Source organism: Mobula hypostoma, chromosome 5 (genome assembly GCF_963921235.1).
Source record: "Mobula hypostoma chromosome 5, sMobHyp1.1, whole genome shotgun sequence".
Taxonomy (NCBI): Eukaryota; Metazoa; Chordata; class Chondrichthyes; order Myliobatiformes; family Myliobatidae; genus Mobula; species Mobula hypostoma.
Window position 1 is genome coordinate 156,203,413 of NC_086101.1, and position 21,015 is coordinate 156,224,427.

The 21,015-nt window shown below is 39.6% G+C and overlaps 1 protein-coding gene across 5 annotated transcripts in view; it reads right to left on the minus strand.

The window, feature by feature from the left end:
- Positions 1–21,015, minus strand: part of LOC134347083 (trans-2,3-enoyl-CoA reductase-like) — a 206,585-nt gene that overhangs the window by 132,001 nt on the left and 53,569 nt on the right. For 4 of the 5 annotated variants that reach the window (XM_063049195.1, XM_063049193.1, XM_063049197.1 and 1 more), the window contains exon 3: positions 15,678–15,722. The exons of the other annotated variant lie outside the window; for it this stretch is intronic. In XM_063049195.1, the coding sequence (XP_062905265.1) occupies positions 15,678–15,722 (45 nt within the window). The remainder of the gene's footprint in view (positions 1–15,677; positions 15,723–21,015) is intronic. 5 annotated transcript variants of the gene reach the window in all.

Below are 21,015 nucleotides of genomic sequence, written 5' to 3' on the forward strand. Positions count from 1 at the left end.
TTATTTGCATAAATGAAGTTCAAAACCAACCAGGAATCTATTGAATAAAATCATTTATAAGCAAGAGGGATTACAGCTTTACAACATTTATTTTTAATGCATAAAATTTTAATGGCTTGCACTCTTGTTTAAATTAAGCATCTTCTGCAGATTCAGTAACAATTCATTAATTTATACAATAAGGTGTTTGTTTTGAAATGCATTCTTCTTCCAAAGTACAATCTCCTGCTGTGTACCAACAATAATGGCTCTTAGTACATGAAGATTGAACAATTATATGAGGAATGTCAAATCAGCCATATAACAGCATTCTCTAAACAGGGAGGAGCAAATTCAGAAACCAGAGGTGCAGAGGGTCTTGGGAGTCCTAGCTCAAATTTGCCTAAAGGGTAATTAACTTGCAGGTTGAGTCAGTGATAAGGAAGGCATATGCAATGTTAGCTTTCATTTTGAGACGACTGGAATATAAAAGCAGGTATGTAATGCTGAGACCTTATAAGGCGCTGGTCAGACCACATTGGGAGCATTATGAGCAGGTCCAGGCCCTATATTTAAGGAGGATATGTTGGCATTGGAAAGGGTCCAGAGGAGGTTTACGAGAATGATCAGGGGATGACAAAATTAACATATGAGGAGCATTTGATGGCTCTGTGCCTGTACTTACTGGAGTTTTGAAGAATGAAGGGGGATCATATGGAAGCCTGCTGATTAGTGAAAGGCTTAGATAGAGTGAATGTGGAGATGATGTTTCCAATAGTGGGAGCCTAGAAGCAGAGGGCACAGTCTCAGAATAGAAGGACTTTCCTTTGTAACATGGGATGAGGAGGGATTTCGTTAGCCAGAGGGTGAAGAATTTGTGGAATTCATTGCTACAGACAGCTGTGGAAGCCAAGTATATTTAAAGTGGAGGTTGGTAGATTCTTGAATAGTCAGTGTGTGAAAGCTTATGGGAGAAAGCAGGAGAAAGGGTTTGCGTGGGATAATGCATCGGCCATGATGGATTGGAATGCAGACCTGATAGGCCGAATGGCTTAATTCTGCTCCTATGGCTTATGGACTTATGGCCGGCATTTTATGGTGGAGAACTTTTTGGGGAAAGGGGGTGGAGGAGAAACTGTTCTTGATGTTGGAGGGTGGTGGAATTGTGGATGATCAAATATCCCACAATTGCAACTAGTACCAGAGGCAATTGCAATAACAATTGTGTTACTGGATTAGTAGTTTGACGTCTGAACAAATAATCAAGGGATGAGATTTTGAATCGCGTGGTAGCCAAGGAATTTACGATCAGTGAATCGAGCAAACTGGATTAAGAAGAATTAAGAAACTAACAATCATAATGATGGTCATAAAGTGATCAGTGTATTCTAAAATCTGTTAGTTTTATTAATTTACTTTCGGAAGACTTAGCTGCCATCCTTACCCTGTCCAGCCAGTGTGTGACTGAACAAGTGGCAGTGTGGGCTTACACACTCAGCCTGGTGCCCACTGTGACATCAATCTGTAAATGAGAAAACAATCAGAAAAGCTAAACAGAGCACCTGGTTCTGAAGTGCACAAACCTCAGTGGACCTTGCATTTTGGAAACATATGTCCATGTCAGGAGAGCTGTCCCTGGACAAGTGAAGTGACAGCCTCACATGTCACAGTCTCAGAATTACACTGTTCTATCACACCCCCAACCTCCCCTACCACTCCAACTAGGTCTCACTGACAGATGGAACCAGCAGAGGTGAGAATATAAGGGTATAGGTTCTGGAGGAACACTCCCTGGTGATCTCAACATTGACATTATTATATCACCTGGTGTCTGGTTAAACCTGATGCAAGGAAACTGTTAATGACCACCGTCTGCTGCCTCCCCTCAATGACTGAGCACGACTCACATTCCATCGAGCATCAGCTGGAAGAAACACTGATACCCGCTGCTGTCTTCAGTGTCTCTCACCACAAAACAACCGAGCTGACAAAGCTTTAAAAGTTAAAACTGCAGAAATGGTTCTTCTGGCAAGAATGGAGCGCTCTTCTCCCTTCTCCCAAATGAACTGTCCTTGATGATCCCAGACAGGGTAGTCATCAAGTCCACTACTCACACTCGGAACACTCTCCAGGCAACATCATAAGTCAGAGTCCTAGAGCATGTAAATAGGGCCTTCAGCCCAACACATCTATAACAACCAAGAACCCTGTCTAAGTCAGTCACATTTGTTCAAGCAACACACACAAAATCCCGGGGCAACTCAGCAGGTCATGCAGCATCTATGGAAAAGAGTAAAAAGTTTTGGGCTTGAAATGTCGACTGTTTACTTTTTTTCCATAAATGCTGCCTGGCCTGCTGAGTTCCTCCAGCAATTTGAGTGTGCTGCTGGATTTCCAGCATCTGCAGATCTTCTGGTGTTACATTTGTCCATATTATCCCTTGAAACCAGGGGTTCCCAACCATTTTTTATGTCATGCGCTATCCCAGTTTAGAACCCCTGCATAAACCTTTAATTGTGTATTTAATATTTAATAGTAATCTTGAATATATATTGTTTGATTAAACATTCATGTTCATTTAAATAATTAATCTTGGGTTATATGTATAAATATGTGAATTGCGTACATCACGCTACCACATGATACACACACACACACACACTCAGCTTAAAGTAAAGAATGGAGTTAGATTCACATTCCCGGCTCACTTGTGTTTCCTCCAATTATTTTAATGTTTTGAAGTCTTTCCCATCCATGTACCTGTCTAAGTGTTGTTACGAGAATACACATAAAATTAAGATGTTTGCTGGCCTGGGCTAGCATCAGTGGCATCAGCAGTTGGTCTGCCACCTGCCCTCAGGGGAAGGAGAGATAAGGAACAATGGAGTAGCGTCTGGGGATGTGTAATGAGGGGATGTGGGAGGAAGAGCTGTCTGGAGCGGCTCCCCCCTTTGAACCCTGAACTGTTTGAAGTGATGGACAGGCGATACCCCAGCAGGGGGATAAAAAGGGACAGGTTCGCTAAGACGAACACACACGCCACCCGAGGTAACGAGACCCTGGAAGCGGTGCGCTTCTCACGAGTGGGTGAGAAGTGCCAGACAACGACAAGGGTGGAAAGGTACGATCAGCGGGAACCCGGTGTGTGTCCGCCCTTGCCTGGGTGCCGGGTTCACTGCAGAGGATCGACCGCATCTGGAGGAGGGGTCACAGTCGGTGACCTCAGGTGACATCACCAAGGACCCGCCCAAATGCTGTTTGTGAGCCATCTCGCTGGTCTGTGAGTGAAGCTGTGCCGAATGATGAGTTGTTCCTATTCTATGTCTCTCTTCCCCCACCTTGTCCATCGCCATGGCAACGATTACTGCGAACTGAACTACAAACTGGACTGAACTTTTGAGTCATTTTGAAATTGGTCATTTACCCCTAGACAACGATAGAGCTTGATTGATGCTGTTATCTTAATTCTGTGCACATGTGTGGTTATCATTGTTGAATTGTTGCATTTATTATCCTTTCGATTACTGTGTTGCTTGTTTCTTTAATAAAACTTTCTTAGTTCTAGTACTCCAGACTCCAACTGAGTGATCCATTTCTGCTGGTTTGGCAACCCAGTTACGGGGTACGTAACAGTGTCCTTAAAATGTTCTTAATGTATCTGCCTCAGCCACTTCCTCATGCACTGACCACCTACAGGTCCAATTTAAATCTTTTGTCCCACAACTTAAATCTATGCCCTTTAGTCCTTGATTCACCAAACCTTAGGGAAAAACTGCATACATTCACACCATCTCTTAGACTGGCAGATGGATGAAAGAAAAAAGCATTGTGCTATGTGTGAGGGAAGGGTTAGATTGATCTTGGAGTAGGTTAAAAGGTCAGCACAACATCATGGGCCTCGGGGTCTGTACTGTTTTATGTTCTATGTTCAATCTGTTTATGCTCTTCATGATTTTATAAAACTCTATAACAGTGGTTCCCAAACATTTTTAGGTTGCCACTCCGACCACAAGACCCACATCCCCAGCAGACCCCCTTTTTGGCCATTACATAAAGACGATAGTGAATTTAGAGTTATGATCACAATGAGAGAAAATAGGAACTGCAAATTTAAAGCTGTAACAAATAATTGCAAAAATTAAAGCTACAAATAAAAGTATTTCCTTGTTTAATTACAAAAAAAAACAATTTTCATCAACAATTTTAGAGTGTACGTTAGTAGTCAAACTATTCACTACCTCATTGCTTTTTCAACTTTTAGTGAGATGGATGAGCTTGGGGCAGTGATATCAGCTTCTTAACATCAGGCTGAATGTCACGCAGATGCCTGTGTTCAGTAATTTGCAGTCTGTTTTGCTGTTTTGAAAGTAGTTGGGTGACTGCACTGAAACCACACTGCAAAAATATATGATGTTGGAAAGGCAATAAAGTACATCCTGACCTTTTAGTGCAGGATAGTGTTCAAAGATTTCTTTCTGCAAGTAAGTCTTGATATGAATTTTTGAAACTTAACTTCACTCAGTCATTTTGTAGCAAGATCAGTTTTTCCTCAATCCTTCCATTAATTCATCATTACAAGTGTTCAGGAATGAATTTATTACCCAACTTAGAGAGACTGAGAAATTGGAAAAGGTTGTGACAGCCTGTGTTACACTGTAATAGGGTTAATTTGGACAGAGATGTGGAGACAGCCGACTTGACTTTAATAAGATTTACATCACTTCCTTGATATTGAATATTGACTTCATTAAACTTTGTGAATAATTTGACAAATAAGTAATGTCATGTCTAATATCTTTGAGTTGATTACTGAATTTGTGTCTCAAAGAATTTTATCACAATTTCAGAAAGTTTCCTTTTGAAAGCCATCCAACTTTTATGTGCAACAGCAAACCTTCAAACCGTTCATTCTCAATGCAAAACTCTCAAAATAGCCAAGAATTGAAAACATGGGACTTTTTAATGTTATTTATCATTGGAATAACAGTATTTACTGATTTGTGCAGGTGATCACTTAGGTTTTAAGAAAAGATGTCGTCTGTGAATAACATACTGAATAGTAAGTATATTAAGTATAACATTTCAAAGAAAATAATAACCCCATGGTGGCATCCTGTCATTGATGGTGCCCCATCTCTGCACAAGTAAGAAGTTGGTGAGCAGAATGTCCTTCCCTTTGACAAATTTGCTCAATAGTGCAAAATATTGACTCCGCCTTTGCATCTATTTCTAGTCCCTTGCAAATAACAACTCTTAAGTCATGCTTTCATCTTTTATGAAGTGTACATAGCAAAGGAGCAAAGATTCATGCCAGGCCAAGTTGACTCATCCATCTGCAGAACAAATTCTGTTGTCTTAAGTATGTTACACAATATGTCCTTCACAATCTGACATTTCATCTATTCTTCTTTGAACAGAGATGTCACAAAAAAAGTGGAATCTCTTTAATTATTTGGTCTAGTGACTTATGCAAAACCATACTCAGAACTTCGCTCACTGTTGGCAGAAACAGCTTTCCTCCAATTGTATGAGGCTTTCCAGATTTAGCAATGAGCAATGAACTGTTGTGTGAAGCATACAAACCATCACCGTTTTGTTGTGAAGTGCTGGCAAACAAGTTTTTAAGTGATTTCCATTTCTGAAAGTTTTCACAAAGTGACTGAAAATAAGCCAAGTTCCTCTTTGCTTTATCAGAATGTATTCTCTTCAAGAATTCAAGGAGCCTGGACAGTTTTATTGGCTCATTTGAAATATCATTTTCATACACCAAACACACTGGTTGCTGTTGGTTGCTTCGTGCTGCTACAAATCCATACTCCACACTATAAGGCCTACACTTCTTTTTCACTTGGTCTGCTTCCGTTATTTTCATTATGGATTAACAACCGAAGTCAATCATCTATTCTTTAAGTCCAGTGAAGTCCAATTACAATCAATAAAGAAGAAAGTTATGATGTCATTATAGCTCAAGCAAAACCTGATCTCTCTGCCTGAAGGTACATAATATAGGGCAATGATTTCTCAGTTGGGCTATGTGCTAGAGAAATTAGGTCAAGGCCATTTGAAAGCGCAGATTCTGAGCTTTACCCCATTGATCACCAGACCTTAATTCACAGGAATTGTGTCATTGCAAGACCAGAGCATGTATGTGAATTATCTGTACTGAACCACAATAATGTGTGGGATGAACCCAGAAATAACACTATTTCTTCAGTCTATATTTCTCATGATGTGCAAAATACAGTGTCACATTGCTTTTCAACAATTATAATGCACTTTGAGCAAAGTCTAAGAGAACAGTGGGTTAGCAAGAGATAATATCATTTCATGATCATTGTAATCAATTATGAAGCACTGACAAATAAATGCTTATAATAAGTAATTCATTTCTTAAACTAAACCTGTAAATCCCTCAGCTGCTCCCTTGCTACTAAGCATAACCCCACACCCCCTTTATTTTTATTGTCCATTTAGAAACTCTCACCACCCCCAGTGGGGCAATATCACCCACTTTGGGAATCACTACTCATTCTCCTCTGCTCTAATGAATTAAATCTAAATCTACTCAGCCTCTCTCCATAACAGATCCGCTTGAATCCCAGTAATGTATGCATAAATCTCCTTTCCAGTTTAAGGACATCTTTCCAACAGCACGATGACTGAACACTATTAACATGGTTGAGTGATGGAACCATGGGGCTTATGGGATGCCTCTAATCAAGCATAACACCGACAATATGTACATCTCTGACATACTATGGATGTTCAGTAGCAACAGAATTCTTAGCTTTTTCACTCCTCTTCTATCAACACTGGTGCAATAAAGAATTTAAGGCATCAGAAACTGTAAGTGGAGTTCAGTCTGGATAAGTGTGAAGTGATACACCTTGGAAGGTCAAATCTGAAGGTGGAAACAAAGTTAAAAGCAGGTTTCTTAGCAGCCTGGAGAAACAGAGAGATCTTGGTGTCTTAGTCTGTAGGTCCCTCGAAGTTGCAAGTTGATATGGTGATTAAAAAGGCTAATGGTGTGCTGGCCTTCATTTGGTCAAAAATCTTGGTGGCCTCATTTCAGAAAGGATGTGGAAGCTTTGGGGATGGTGCAGAAGAAATGTTTCTTAACAGGATGCTTCCTGGACTAGAAAACATGTTTTATGGGGAAAGATTTAGTGAAATGGCACTTTTGTGTTTGGAGTGATGGATGATAAGAGGCAACTTGAGAGAGGTGTATAAGAAGATAAGAGGCAAGGATAGCATGGAGAGCCAGGACCTTTTTACCCAGGGTGGCAATGGCTAACAACAGAGAACATCCATTTAAGGTAAGTGAAGGGAAGTTTAGAGGTGATTTCAGAAGTAGTTTATTTTCTACACAGAATGGTGGGTGATTGGAATTCACTGCCAGGGAGGTGAATAGAGAATGATACATTTAAAAGACACGTGCATGCATGAAGAAAAATGGAAGGTGTGGACTCTGCAGAGGGAAGGGTTATATTTATTGAGAAGTGGGGTTTCTATAGGTTGGAACAACATTATGGGGTGAAGGGTCCTTACTACTTTGTCAGATGTTCCATGTAATGCCAATGAGAATACGTGAAAAACTGAATGTAATAATGTTCAGCCCAAATACATCATTGCTAATAACGTAAGTCACCTCAGCCCCAAAGTCTGGGAGGTGTCTGCAGCTGCTTAGACAGTGATCTGCCCTTCGGCACGTTAAGATGCTTCCAAACTATCACACACTTTTCAATCCCATTCATCTCTTCCCATGTAAGTGAACCCTTCTGGACCTACATATTGCACAGAATTAATCTAAACACACCAAGAGATTCGTGGTCTTTCTGATAGCAATCTGTTTGCTTTCCCAAACACTATTATGTTATGATCACACATTAAAAACATTTGCTGCTTCCTCATCTCATCTTATATATTTAAACTTTCTATCAGCAAGCTTACATACAATTCACAAACTGTCTAAAAGATTTATATTTTTAATTCTACCAGTAAGGTTTTTAGTGCCAACTTGGCTGCCATTACACTAACTCTTGTTAAAGGAATTTCACTTTTAATCATTAAGGCTACATCTCCCTCAGTGTCTAACCTCAATATGATCTTGATTTAAAGCTCTGTTCACTTGCAGTGATCCTGTAGGTGTTCCCTGTGTTGTACGTTCAAGAATAACCTGGCACTGGCCAGAATCCAATTCTAAAACAGAAAGCTCAGAAAGTGTAACACTGGAACTTGCTTGTGAACTGATATTCAGTTTCAGAAGTCTGGAAAATTGCAAATGTCACTTCAGAAGGGAGAGAGGCAGAAGAAGGGAAATTATATGCCAGTAAGTGTGAACACAGTGGTTGGGAAGATGTTGGAGTCAATTTTTAAGGATGATCCTCAGGATACTTGGAGGCACTTGATAAAATAGGCTGTAGTCAGCATGATTTCCTCAAGGGAATATCTTGCCTGAAAAATCTGTTAGAATTCTTTGAAGAAATAACAAACAGGATGGACAAAAGAGAAATGATGGATGCTGTATAGTTGGATTTTCAGAAGGTCTTTGACAAGGTGTTACACAAGAGGCTGCTTAACAAGTTAAGAGCCCATGGTATTACAGGAAATATTCTAGCATGGATAAACAAGTAGCTGATTGGCAGTAGGCAGAATGTGGGAATAAAGGGAGATTTTTTTCTGTTTGGCTGCCGATAACTAGTGGTGTTCCACAAGGCTCTGTGTTGGGACCGCTTCTTTTTATGTTATATGTCAATGACTTGGATGATGGAATTGATGGCTTTGTTGAAAAGTTTGCAAATGATATAAAGATAGGTGGAGGGACAAGTTGCTTTGAGGAAGTAGAGCAGCTACAGAAGGACTTAGATTCGGAGAATGGGTGAAGAAACGGCAGATGGAATACAGTATTGGGAAGTGTACGGTAATGCACTTTGGTAGAAGAAATAAAAAGGTAGACTATGGAGAATACTTTCAAAGAGGCACAAAGAAACTTGGGAGTCCTTGTGCAAGATTCCCTAAAGGTTAATTTGCAGGTTGAGTCTGTGGTGAGGAAAGTAAATGCAATGTTAGCATTCATTTCAAGAGAACTAAACTATAAGAGCAAGGATGTTATGTTGAGGCTTAATAAAGCACTGGTGAGGCCTCACTTGGAGTATTGTGAGCAGTCTTGGGCCCTTTATCTTAAAAAGGATGTGCTGACACTGGAGTGGATTCATAAGAAGTTCACAAAAATGATTCCAGCATTGAACGGCTTGTCAAGAGTGTTTGATTGCTCTGGGCCTGTACTCACTGGAATTCAGAAGAGTGAGGGGTGACCTAATTGAAACCCATTGAATGTTGAAAGGCTTCAATAGAATGGATGTGGAGAGGATGTTTCCTGTGTAGGAGAGCCTAGGACCAAAGGTTACCACCACAGAATAGAGGGACATCCTTTTACAACAGAGATGAGGTAGAATTTCTTTAGTCAGAGGGTGGTGAATATGAGAAGGCCAAGTCTTTACATTTAACCTAAGGCAGAGATAAATAGATTCTTGATTTGTCTAGGCATGAAGGGATACAGGGAGAAGACTGGAGATTGGAACTGACATGAAAATTAGATCAGGCATGATGAAATGGTGGAGCACACTTGACAGGCCAGATGGCCTGATTTTGCTCCTATATCTTATGGTCCTATGGTCATATCATTTACTTCTATACACAAGAATACAAATTGTATGGAGATATTTCAGTGAGACAACATGAATTGAAGATTATTAAGCTCTTTATTCTATATATAAAATTTCAATATTCAATGACAATTTTACTATTCAATATTAATAAAGAGAATATCAATGTAAACTTACCTCAGACTGATCTATGTTTGCTTTTGGCAATTTAAGCAATCCTTCAATTTCCAGAATCCTTCAATTTCCTTTCAATTATTCTTCTCTGAGTAGTTTTTCTCCCTTGCTCTTTCACCTTTTACTTTCTACTTACATACACAGGAAGGGACTATGAGGCAGCTTTCCAGAATTATCTCTTGGCTTGAAGTCAGGCAACAAGTCTGTTACTTCAATGAGTTACAGTACCCCACTGTAATTTGTTCCTCTAACTCTGAGTGGAATTTTATTGAACTACATTGGTAACTAATCCCTCTCAAGATGAATGAATGTTATCATGTCACCAACATCAGGTGTCATATGATGAAAGCTGTTATGAGTAGAGCTACTAGGATTTGATGTTTCAATCCCTATGGTAGGTTGGCACTCTCGATGTTGGCAGTGGGTTTGGAGTGGTGAGAAGGAGGGAGGGTAGGTACGTCATCAGGGTCATCAGGTGGGCACCCTCTTTCTTTGATGGTTCGTTGATAAGCCCTCGACGTCTCCAGAGGGCTCAAAGGTGCTACCTGGCGTCCCAGATACACCCCCCCTCAGTTCCATACCCTCCTGTCTTCATCTTGCAGCCCAGTTATTGTCCTTCCTTTTAATCCAAATCCAATTGATGCTTTCTTCTGCTGCATTTGACAAGGACTTGATTGCTTGTTGGAGGGAGTGACCGCTCACCCCCATTTTCTTCAATAGACTGGTCGTAGATGTAGCAATGAATCCCCTGCATCCCACTTCTACAGGGAAAATCTTGGTCTTCCAGCCATTCTGGGCAGCTTCAGTTGCCAGTTCAGAGTACTTGGTCTTTTTCCTCTCATAAGCTTCTTCGACACCATCTTCCCATGGTACTGTCAATTCCACAACATATGCCAGCTTGGCTGTTGTGGACCACAGGACCATGTCTGGCCGGAGTGTTGTAGCCGCAATGTCTGAGGGAAACACAAGTCCACGTCCATTTTCCAATCCCAAGCAACCTGCAGGATGATTACATCTTTTGATGTTATATGGTGCTCTGGAGGTTGGCTTGCTGGTACAAATCGTGTAATGTGGACATTTCCTGCCAATGTTTATGGGAGAGCATTTGTGGTGATTCGCCTCTGTTCCAAGATTGATGCCAGCTGTCTTAGAACTTGGTTATGCCGCCAAGTGTACCGCCCCAGGGTGAGGCTCGTGGTGCATCCTGTTAAAATGTGCCTTAGTGATCCAGGTGCTTGATAAAGAGAGCAAGCGGGGTCTTCTCCCCACCACTGGTTCAGGTTCTGGGGTGTGGGTAGGAGGTCATAAGTGGCTCTGATGACAAAACTTAGCCGAGATCCCTCCAACTCCAAAATATCATGCCAGCTAAGTTTCCTCTAGATAATAATTCCTATGTTGTCCTTATAATGACATCTGGCTCAATCTTTCTATTAGCCTCAAAGCAAATTGGAATTTAACACTTTCAGTGATTGGTGACATATTACTGACTCTCAAATCTGCTGTATAGAAAAAGGGTCAGATAAAAATGGGGGAATTTCAACATGCATATTACAGCTCAAAATAAGGCATTCTTACTCAAGCAAACAAGAAAGATGTCAATGTTGAATGGTTTTATACTTGTAAACCAAATCAGAGAAGGAATCAATCAAAACAGAAACAAGCACAAGTATTATATTGAGAAGGAAATGTTTAGTAGCATTTGAAGAGGGTTATAAAAAGATTGAGAGATCCCTAGTCATACCACATGGGAAAAATATCCTTCATTTTAGCCTTTCCATGCAATTAAGATGACCACCTATGCATGGGTCATTTGCCAGTAATTGGCCCAAATCCCTCTAACTCTTTCCTATCCATAAACTGTCTAAATATCTTTTAAGCATTGTAATTGTACTTGCTTCTACCTCTGGTAACTTGGTCCATATACTAAGCACCATTTGTATGAAAAACATACCCCTCAGATTTCCCATAATTTTTTTCCCTCTCACATTAAACATCTGCTTATATATTCCATCTCCCTAGGAGAAAGACAAAATATATACATACCTTTTCTATGCCCCTAATTTTCACACTCTCTAACACCTACTAAAGATTTTTAAAAATAAACAGTGAGGATTGATTGTTGAGATAAATTCAGCTGATGGAAAGCAACTGCACGGGCTGGAACAACATAAAAAAGCTAAAGGATCTCAGCAGGTCAGGCAGCCTACACAGAAGGAAATGATTAGATAATGTTTTGGGTTGAGAGCTTCCTTCAGAGTTGGATAAAAGAAAGGAGATAGCCAGTATAAAACGATGGCTGGAAATCCCTTGTAATTTTGAAACAAAAATGTAATGACAATTGGTAAATCCTGAAGTGGGACAACATTTTTCCCAAACTTAATTTTCTTAGTAATCATCAGAATGTTCAACTACCTAACTTGAACTTTTTTGTTTGTCCAGCACCTTTTTACCCAGTAAAATGGTAAATCAATCAAATACAGCAAAACACTCACTAGTGTTTTGTGTGATTTCCAATCTGAGAAAAAACACATATTTTGTTTATTCACATAATAAGCTTATACTAGCTTTGCTTCTCTTGACTGCTTGCAACTGCAAAAGTCAACATTCAGATCCAGACTGTGATCACTGATCTTCCTGGACCTCAAATATAACCCAGTGCATGTGCTTGACTGCATTATCTATGGAGGTAAAGGATCATTGTTTCTCTGGGCTGAAGGACATTCCAGACTGCTGCAGCTAACCTCTTTCAACATCTCGTATTATACAGTTCACTTTGGCATATAAAGAATAGAAATTGGCAAAGAGAAAGGGTCAACAGTATTATCAAGCAACAAAGCAGAATATTAGTTGGACAACTTGAGCTTTAACAGAGCACAGAAAGAGAGAGAAATGAAGTTAAGAAAAGAGATGAACTAAGTAAAAAGGCATTGCTGAAGCCACGACTTATGTGAGTATCAAGACCCTACAGGAGAAGTCACGGTAAACAAAACACTACAAAATTAAATGAACAGGGGTCATAACATTAAAGATTAAAAGTCATCAGTGCAAGAACTATGAAAAAGAAAGTGTTGGGTTGGGAACTGGACCATATGTAACATTTGGGCTAAAACCACTGTCAGGCATAATGTTTCAGAGTTGGGAATGAAGGCAGCTCCGAGACACGAATTAAAATAAAATAGGAAGAATACTGCATAACTAATCAAATGAAAGAGAAGGAAATTGTCAGCCTAGATAGCACACATTCTCACGTCTCTAGACAACTTGGAGATGATGGTAGAAGAAATGTGACACACATTTAATAATTCAGCTGAAAAGGTGTAAGCTTGAGGTCTGGCAGCCAACAGATATTAAATTTAAGACTTTTAAATGGAACCATAACACATTGAAGGAATGATAGGAAGCCTTGATGGAAGGAAGAGTATTCAACAAAGACACACAAAAAAGCTGTAAGTTAAAAATGTAATAATGAATAATTAGATGTAAGATTCAGCAGGGAAAGCCTTACATCACCAATCTCATTAAATTCATTGAAGAGGTAGCAGGTTAATCTTTTTCATCCAAGCTTCCGAAAGGCCTCTGATGGTTCCATATACAAGATCAGAATATGTAGAATCAGGTAACAAGGAGGAGAAGAGATATGTTGCAGGGTGCAAGAAAGAATGCAGAGCATGGAGAGAAGGGGTAGCTCTTCAGAATGTCAGCAGATCGGAAGTGGAGTTTGACAAGGACCAATATTCTGTTATATTAAAAATCAGGAATCAAAAATTAAATCTGTGCAGTTAGATGAACATTTAAAATTGAGAACTTCGGCAATTTGCAGAAAGATATTACTATATTTACTAAATGGGCAAACAAGTGGCAGATAATAAATGGTAGGTATGACATTATGTCAAGAAAAATAAAGAGGTTGCGTATTATTTGGAAAACAGGAATCTAGTCTGGATAGTACAACTCTCAGACTGACTGCCACCCTTGGTATCCATATGCTGAGAATAATCAGCTCTTTTACCAGTAGTTTTGTAAACTGACCATTTAATATTTAAAAATTATATTTCCTTGTTATATGATGGGATCTGAAGTTGAGTGTTGCATCTTAAGCACAGACCAATTCATTTAATACAAAAACAATGCTATTGTAGGTCATAAAATTCAAGACACAGTCATTGGTTTTTCAAGAATTATAACTTTTTAGGTATCACCTTCACTGCAAAAAGAAACAATAAAAATACTCAGGTTTGTTGTACAATGTATAACAAAAAACATATTTAAGCATGATTTTTGCTGAACAATTACTCTGGTCCTGAAACTCATTTTGTGGATGGATTTCAGTTACCTCAGCATATTTTTTGCAATTCTATTGCTTAGTAATTCATACCTCAGAAGTTACATTAAATATACAATATCGAAGTAACAGCACATTATAATGCCTTTGGATTTCATTCCTTTGGTGTCACTGGAACTGAATTTCATGGGGTAGATTATGACTCACTGACACGACAATATTATAGGTGGAATGCTGCTGTCAAAGAATTGAGAAACCCATGAATTAAAATAATGAGGTGTAAAGTTAAGTTCATTTGAGGCCCATTATGGCCACCACTGCTGTGTGTTGCTTATTATGGAAGTTATTATGGAATGATGAAGTTACCTTTGTAGACAGGTAGGTACGTACCTACCTACCTAGATGATGAATCACTGCCGGGGCAAAACATGCCCATGCGTTCATGATAAGGAAAACTCATCCAGAAGCAGGTTAAGATTGGTAAATGAGTAAATTGGTTTATATTGTCATATATACCAAGTTTAAAACTCTGCATGCCATTAATATAAATCATTTCATTGCAACAATGCGTTGAGGTAGTACAAGGGAAAGCAATAATATAATGCAGAATAAAATGTCACAGCAGGATTGAAGTTATGCATCAATAAATTGTTTTTTTAAGTTAATGATAATTCATCATCTACTCTAATTATGCATTTATATCTTAGTCTTTCCTCTCTTTCAAATAAGATCATTAGAAACTTAAATAATTCATGTCTTTATTTTAAACTCCTAGTTTGCTGACTGTAGAAATCCTTCAATCCACTTGGCAACTCAGTCTTCTGGATGACACCCCAATGTTGCTGGACACACAACAACTGTGTTCAGGGTTCCAAAAGGTCAGAGGCTATTAGATACCACCAAGAGGCAAAGTGATGGCCGAGCTGGTAGAGCCACTGCCACAGCTCCATCAAAACAGGTTCAATCCCAACCACATCCCAAAGGCATGCAGGTTGATTGGCTGCTGTAAATTCCCACCATGTGCAGGTGAGTGGCAGTTCCTGGAAGAGGTTAAGGAGAATGTGGGGAGAATAAAAAATAATGCAGACTGAGTATAAATGTAAAATTGATATTTGATGTGGACAATGGATTGAGGGGCCCGTTTCGTTCTCTCGCTCTATCTCTGTACACAAACACAGAAGGGAAAGTAGAGCTCACTACAGTTCCATTACAGATGAAGCCTCCCTTCTATCTACCTCCTATACCACTCATACCATGTATTATCAGGGTAAACTGTATGAATAAAAAACTCAATTTTGCTAAGCAAATATAGTTATTGTCTGAATTTCCTCAGTGGGTGATTAAATCTGATTTTTCTAACCATTTATCAAACAAGTTCCACCTAGTGAACCAGAAGAGTTATGTTACAGCAAGAAGTATGTGGATCTGCCAATCACTGTCATTCTTCAGACTTGGTGACCATTTTTACTAGTGGGCTTCTGATTGACCTATCTGTCAGAAAAGACTGATATCAGGTTTCTACTTGAAATTGTAGCAAATTATTTCATAGAAATATTAAACTAATTCCCAAAACTTACTGGATTCAAGCTGTAAGCCAACTCGTGAAGGATACCACTGTGGACCTGAAACAAAGGTGAGTAGAGTAACATTTAATATTTTCATGTGGAGTTAGAACTAATAACTTCAAATCTTCATAGAATTAGAGGAAATTAAAATGAAGAAGGCTAACTATATACTGCTAGTGGAACAACCAAGCCCATGATCACTTGCACTTTCTCTAAACAACAAGGCCAATGAGTGTGGTTGAGTACTTCCCATCCCTCTCCACCTCCCAATCTGTTGCTTTTGTCCCGAGTTATATTCAAACATCCTCAAGAAGTATGAGGATAGAGTGAAAAACACTGAGCGTTTTCATGTGCTTGTTTTGCCAGGAAATAGCTCAGAAGAATGGTTGTTTCAAGTATGTGATTTTAATAGTGCATATGTTGGTTGATGAGAGTTTGGTGTTTCCACTATCTTTATCCAATCATGGCATATTATATTTCAAGTAGGCAATTGGATAAGCCCCTGAGGCAGCACTCCAAGCTTTAATCTCCTGTTGTTGAATCATATGTGCTTGTGCTTTGCAGGACCTCCCACCACAAATCTCTTCCACAAGGTTCAAGGTCAGAGTGTGTAAAATGGGGTGCCCTCTTCCCTGCCAATCAGGTGATTGCTGTTCTCACATCTCCCAAAACTGCAGAATGGCTTCAGATGTCACCTCTCTTTTATGAGGCACTGCCATGGTGGGTATGAGGAAAGGTTGCTCTCAACAAGTGCACTGACCCACTGCCATTTCTGGAAGTCTTGGCCACAAATGCTTTCTCAGCATTCAAGCATGAGAGGTAAACACATGAGTCATTCACAAACAACACCAGGACAAACTAAGGCAGTCAGTACCATTTCACCAATTAATTTTCTGTGTGAATTACTGCTTCATTTGAAATCTTCACATAAGCTCAAAACATGTGAAACTGGAACTGGAACAAAAGGGTACTCTTGGGGTAAACAATGATTTGGAATTTTGCTGTTGGCTTTTTTCTGACGATTTTACTGGTGATAAATGATTGTGTTATCTGTGTAAAAATATTCCTTAGTACCTTTTAATTCAATGTTGAGAATATTAATCCAAATGATGCCTTTCTTCTTTAATATACATAATCTTATAAAGAATGGTAGAATTTGTAATTAATCATCAGCTACAAAAGCCATTCTTTCTGAGAGTGCAATTTTGTTGGAAAAGCAGAAAAACACAATTTTTTTGACGATTAATAATGTCTTGATGGTTTTGAAGCAGATAATGAAACATATTCTCCATAAATTGAAGGAAGTGTTGGCGTTTCTCAACAATGGCCTAGCATACAGAAATATGAACTCTCTGTGCTGGGAGAAAATGGTCATCAAATGTACAATGGAGGGAATGAATCTGGTGAAAGCAATGAATTTAGCAGAATTTGCAATATATGTACTGTAATTCTGGAACAATTGGATAATTTTAAACCAAGCTGAAGTGTGGTTATTACAGTGTACAAATCACACAATATTAAGTGCAGGTGTACAAAATCAGTGGGACAAAGGCAATGGCTCTTAAGACCATAAGACATAGGAGCAGAATTATGCCATTCAGCCCATCGAGTCAGCCATGATTGAATGGCAGAGCAGACTGGATGGGCCAAATGGCCTAATCCAACTTCATTTCCCCACCTTCTCCCTGTAGCATTTGATGCCGTGTCCAATCAACAACCTATCAATGTCTGCCTTAAATACCTGACCTCCATGGCTGCCTGTGATACGAACTCCACAAATTCACCACACTCTGGCTAACAAAATTTATCTGCATCTCTGTTTTAAATGGGCACTCCTCTATCTTGAGGCTGTGCCATCTTGTCCTAGACTCCCAAACCAGGGGAAACATCCTTTCCACATCTACTCTGTCTAGGCCTTTCCACATTTGAAAGGTTTCAATGAGATCCCCCCCACCATCCTTCTAAATTCCAGCAAGTACAGACCCAGAGCCATCAAACATTCCTTGTATGATAACCCTTTGATTCCCAGAATCATCCTTGTGAACCTCTTCTGGACCCTCTCCAATGCCAGCACATCTTTTCTTAGATGAGAAGCCTAAATCTGTTCACAATACTCAAGGCAAGGTCTCATTAGTGCCTTATAAAGCTGATCTTGTATTTTAAGAGTGCTTGAAATGAATGCTAACATTACATTTGCCTTCCTTACCACTGACTCAACCTGAAAGTTAACCTTGCACAAGGGCTCCCAATTCCCTTTGCATCACAGAGTTTTAGATTTTCTCCCTCTTTAGAAAATAGTCTGCACATTTATTTCTACTACCAAATGCATGGTCATGAATTTTTCAACATTGTATTTCATTTGACACTTTTTGCCCATTCTCCTAATCTGTCTAAATCCTTCTGCAGCCTTCTTGTTTCCTCAACACTATATGTCCCTCCACCAATCTTCATATCATCTGCAAACTTGGCAACAGAGCCATCTATTCCATCATCTAAATCATTGATATAAAGCAAAAAAAAGTAGTCCCACACTGACCACTGCAGAACATCACTAGTCACTGGCAGCCAACCAGACCAGGATCCTTTTATTCCCACTCACTAACTCCTAGCAATCAGCCAATGCTCCAACCATGTTAGTAACATTCCTATAATACCATAGGCCTTTAACTTGGTAAGCAGCCTCATGCGTGGCACCTTGTCAAAGGCCTTCTGAAAGTTCAAATATACAACATCCACTGCATCTCTTCATCTACCCTACTTGTATTCTTCTCAAATAATTCCAACAGGTTCATCAAGCAAGATTTTCCCTTAAGGAAAGCATGCTGACTTTGTCCTATCTTGTCCTGTGTCACCAAGTATTCCATCTCCGTCCTTATCCTTCACAATTGATTCCAGCATCTTCCTAAACACTGAAGTCAGGCTAACTGGTCTAGAATTTCCTTTCTGCTGCCTTCCTCCTTTCTTGAAGAGTGGCGTGACATTTGCAATTTTCCAGTCCTCTGGCACCATGCCAGAGTCCAATGATATTTGAAAATATCATTGAAAAAATCATTTAAATATTTGAAAATATCGCAATCTCAAACGTTACCTCTTTCAGGGCCCAATGGTGCAATTGATCTGGTTTGGATGATTTATTTACCCTTAGGTCTTTCAGCTTTTTGAGCACTTCCTCCTTTGTAATAGTAACTGCACTCACTTCTCTTCCCTCACACCCTTCAAGATCTGGCACACTGCTGGTGTCTTCCACAGTGAAAATTAATGCAAAATACTCATTTAGTTCATCTGCCATCCTCTTGAACCCCTGTTATTTTTTCTCTAGCCTCTTTTTCTAGCAGTCCTATATCCACTCTTCTCTATTTCATTTTTTGCATACTTGAAAAAGCATTTACTATCCACTTTGATATTGTTTGCTAGCTTACTTTCATACTACATCTTTTCCCTCCTAATGATTGCTTTAACTGCTCACTGAAGGGTTTTAAAAGCATCGCAATCCTTTATCTTTCTGCTAATATTTGTTTTGTTGTATGCCCTTTCTTTTGTTTTTACATTGGCTTTGACTTCCCTTGTCAGTCACAGTGGTACTGTTTTGCCATTCGAGTATTTCTTTGTTTTTGGTATATATCTGTCCTGGAGCTTCCTCATTTTTCCCAGAAACTCACGCCATTACTGGTCTGCTGTCATCCCTGCCAGCAGCTTCTTCCAATTTACTTTGACCAACACTTTTCTCATACCACTGTAATTCTATTTACCCCACTGATATACTGCTACATCAGACTTTACTTTCCTGCTATCAAATTTCAAGTTGAACTGAATCATATTGTGATCACTAGCTCCTAAGGGTTCTTCTACATAAAGCTCCTTAATCACCTCCAGTTCGTTACATAACTCCCAATCCAGTATAGCTGATCCCCTAACAGGCTCAACAACCAATTGTTTTAAAAAGCCATCTCATAGCCATTCAAAAAACTCTCTCTCTTCAGATCCATTACCAACTTGATTTTCCCAATCAACCTGCATGTCACAATCTCCCATAACTATCATAATATTGCCCTTTTGACATCCCTTCTCTATTCTCCATTGTAACCTGTGGTCCACATCCCAGCTACTGTTAGGAGGCAGGTATATAACTGCCATCAGGGTCCTTTTACCCTTACAGTTTCTTAGCTCAACATTTTCCGATCTTATGTCACATCTTTTTACTGATTTCATGCCATTCTTTACCAGCAGAGTCATGCCACTCCCTCTGCCTACCCTCCTATTTCTCCAATATAACGTGTAACCTTGGACATTCAGCTCCCAACTACAACCATCCTTCAGCCATGATTCAGTGATGGCCACAACATCATACCTGACAATCTTTACTAGTGCAACAAGATCATCCACCTTATTTCTTATACATGGTGCATTTAGTTATAACATTTTGAGTGCTGTATTTTCTACCCTTTTTGATTTGGCATCCCTAATGCACTGATACTCACTCTGCTGGCTACAATTTTGTCCCATCATCTGCCTGCCCTTCCTGACAGTCTGACTGCACACTGTCTTTGCTTTTTTACCATCCCTCCTATCTTGAGTCCTTTCACTCCGGTTCACACCCCCCTGCCAAATTAGTTTAAACCCTTCCCAACAGTTCTAACAAAGTTGCCCCTGAGAATATTGGTCATACCTCCCCCAGAAGAGATCCCAATAATCCAAGAACCTGAAACCATGCCCCCTCCACCAGCTTCCCAGCCACACATTTATCCTGCTTCTACCCTCCCTAGCACATGGCACAGGTAGCAATCCAAAAATTATTATCCTGGAGGTCCTGCTTCTCGGTTTTCTGCATGGCTCTCTAAATTCCCTCTTCAGGACCTCATTGCTTTTCCTTCCTATGTCATATGTATATGTACCAAGTCATTTAACTGCTCTCCCTCCCTCTCTAAAATGTTGTGGACACAATCCAAGATTTCCCTGACCCTGGCACCTGGGAAGCAACGTACCATCCGGGTGTCCCATTCATGTCCACAGAATTTCCTGTCTGTTCCCCTTACTATGAGTCGGCTATCACTGCCTATCACTTCTAAAGAAGTCTAAGAGAACAAGAGAAAAGTAAGGAGAAATGTAGGCAAAAGTGCTGTAGATCAGAAACAGAGGTGAACATTGCATTCCATGAATACTCTGCATTAAATAATTTTTAGTGTCTTAATCATTCTACCCTTGATAGACAAAATAGTGAAAAGAGACGGGAGATGGAAAGAATTCAGAAAGCTCTCCACAGATCCCACAGATGACAACAACAAAGGAAAAAGCTTTGTTTTGCTGTATTTTGATATTCCTGATATTTGTTCCTAGATTAGTCACTTTGCAC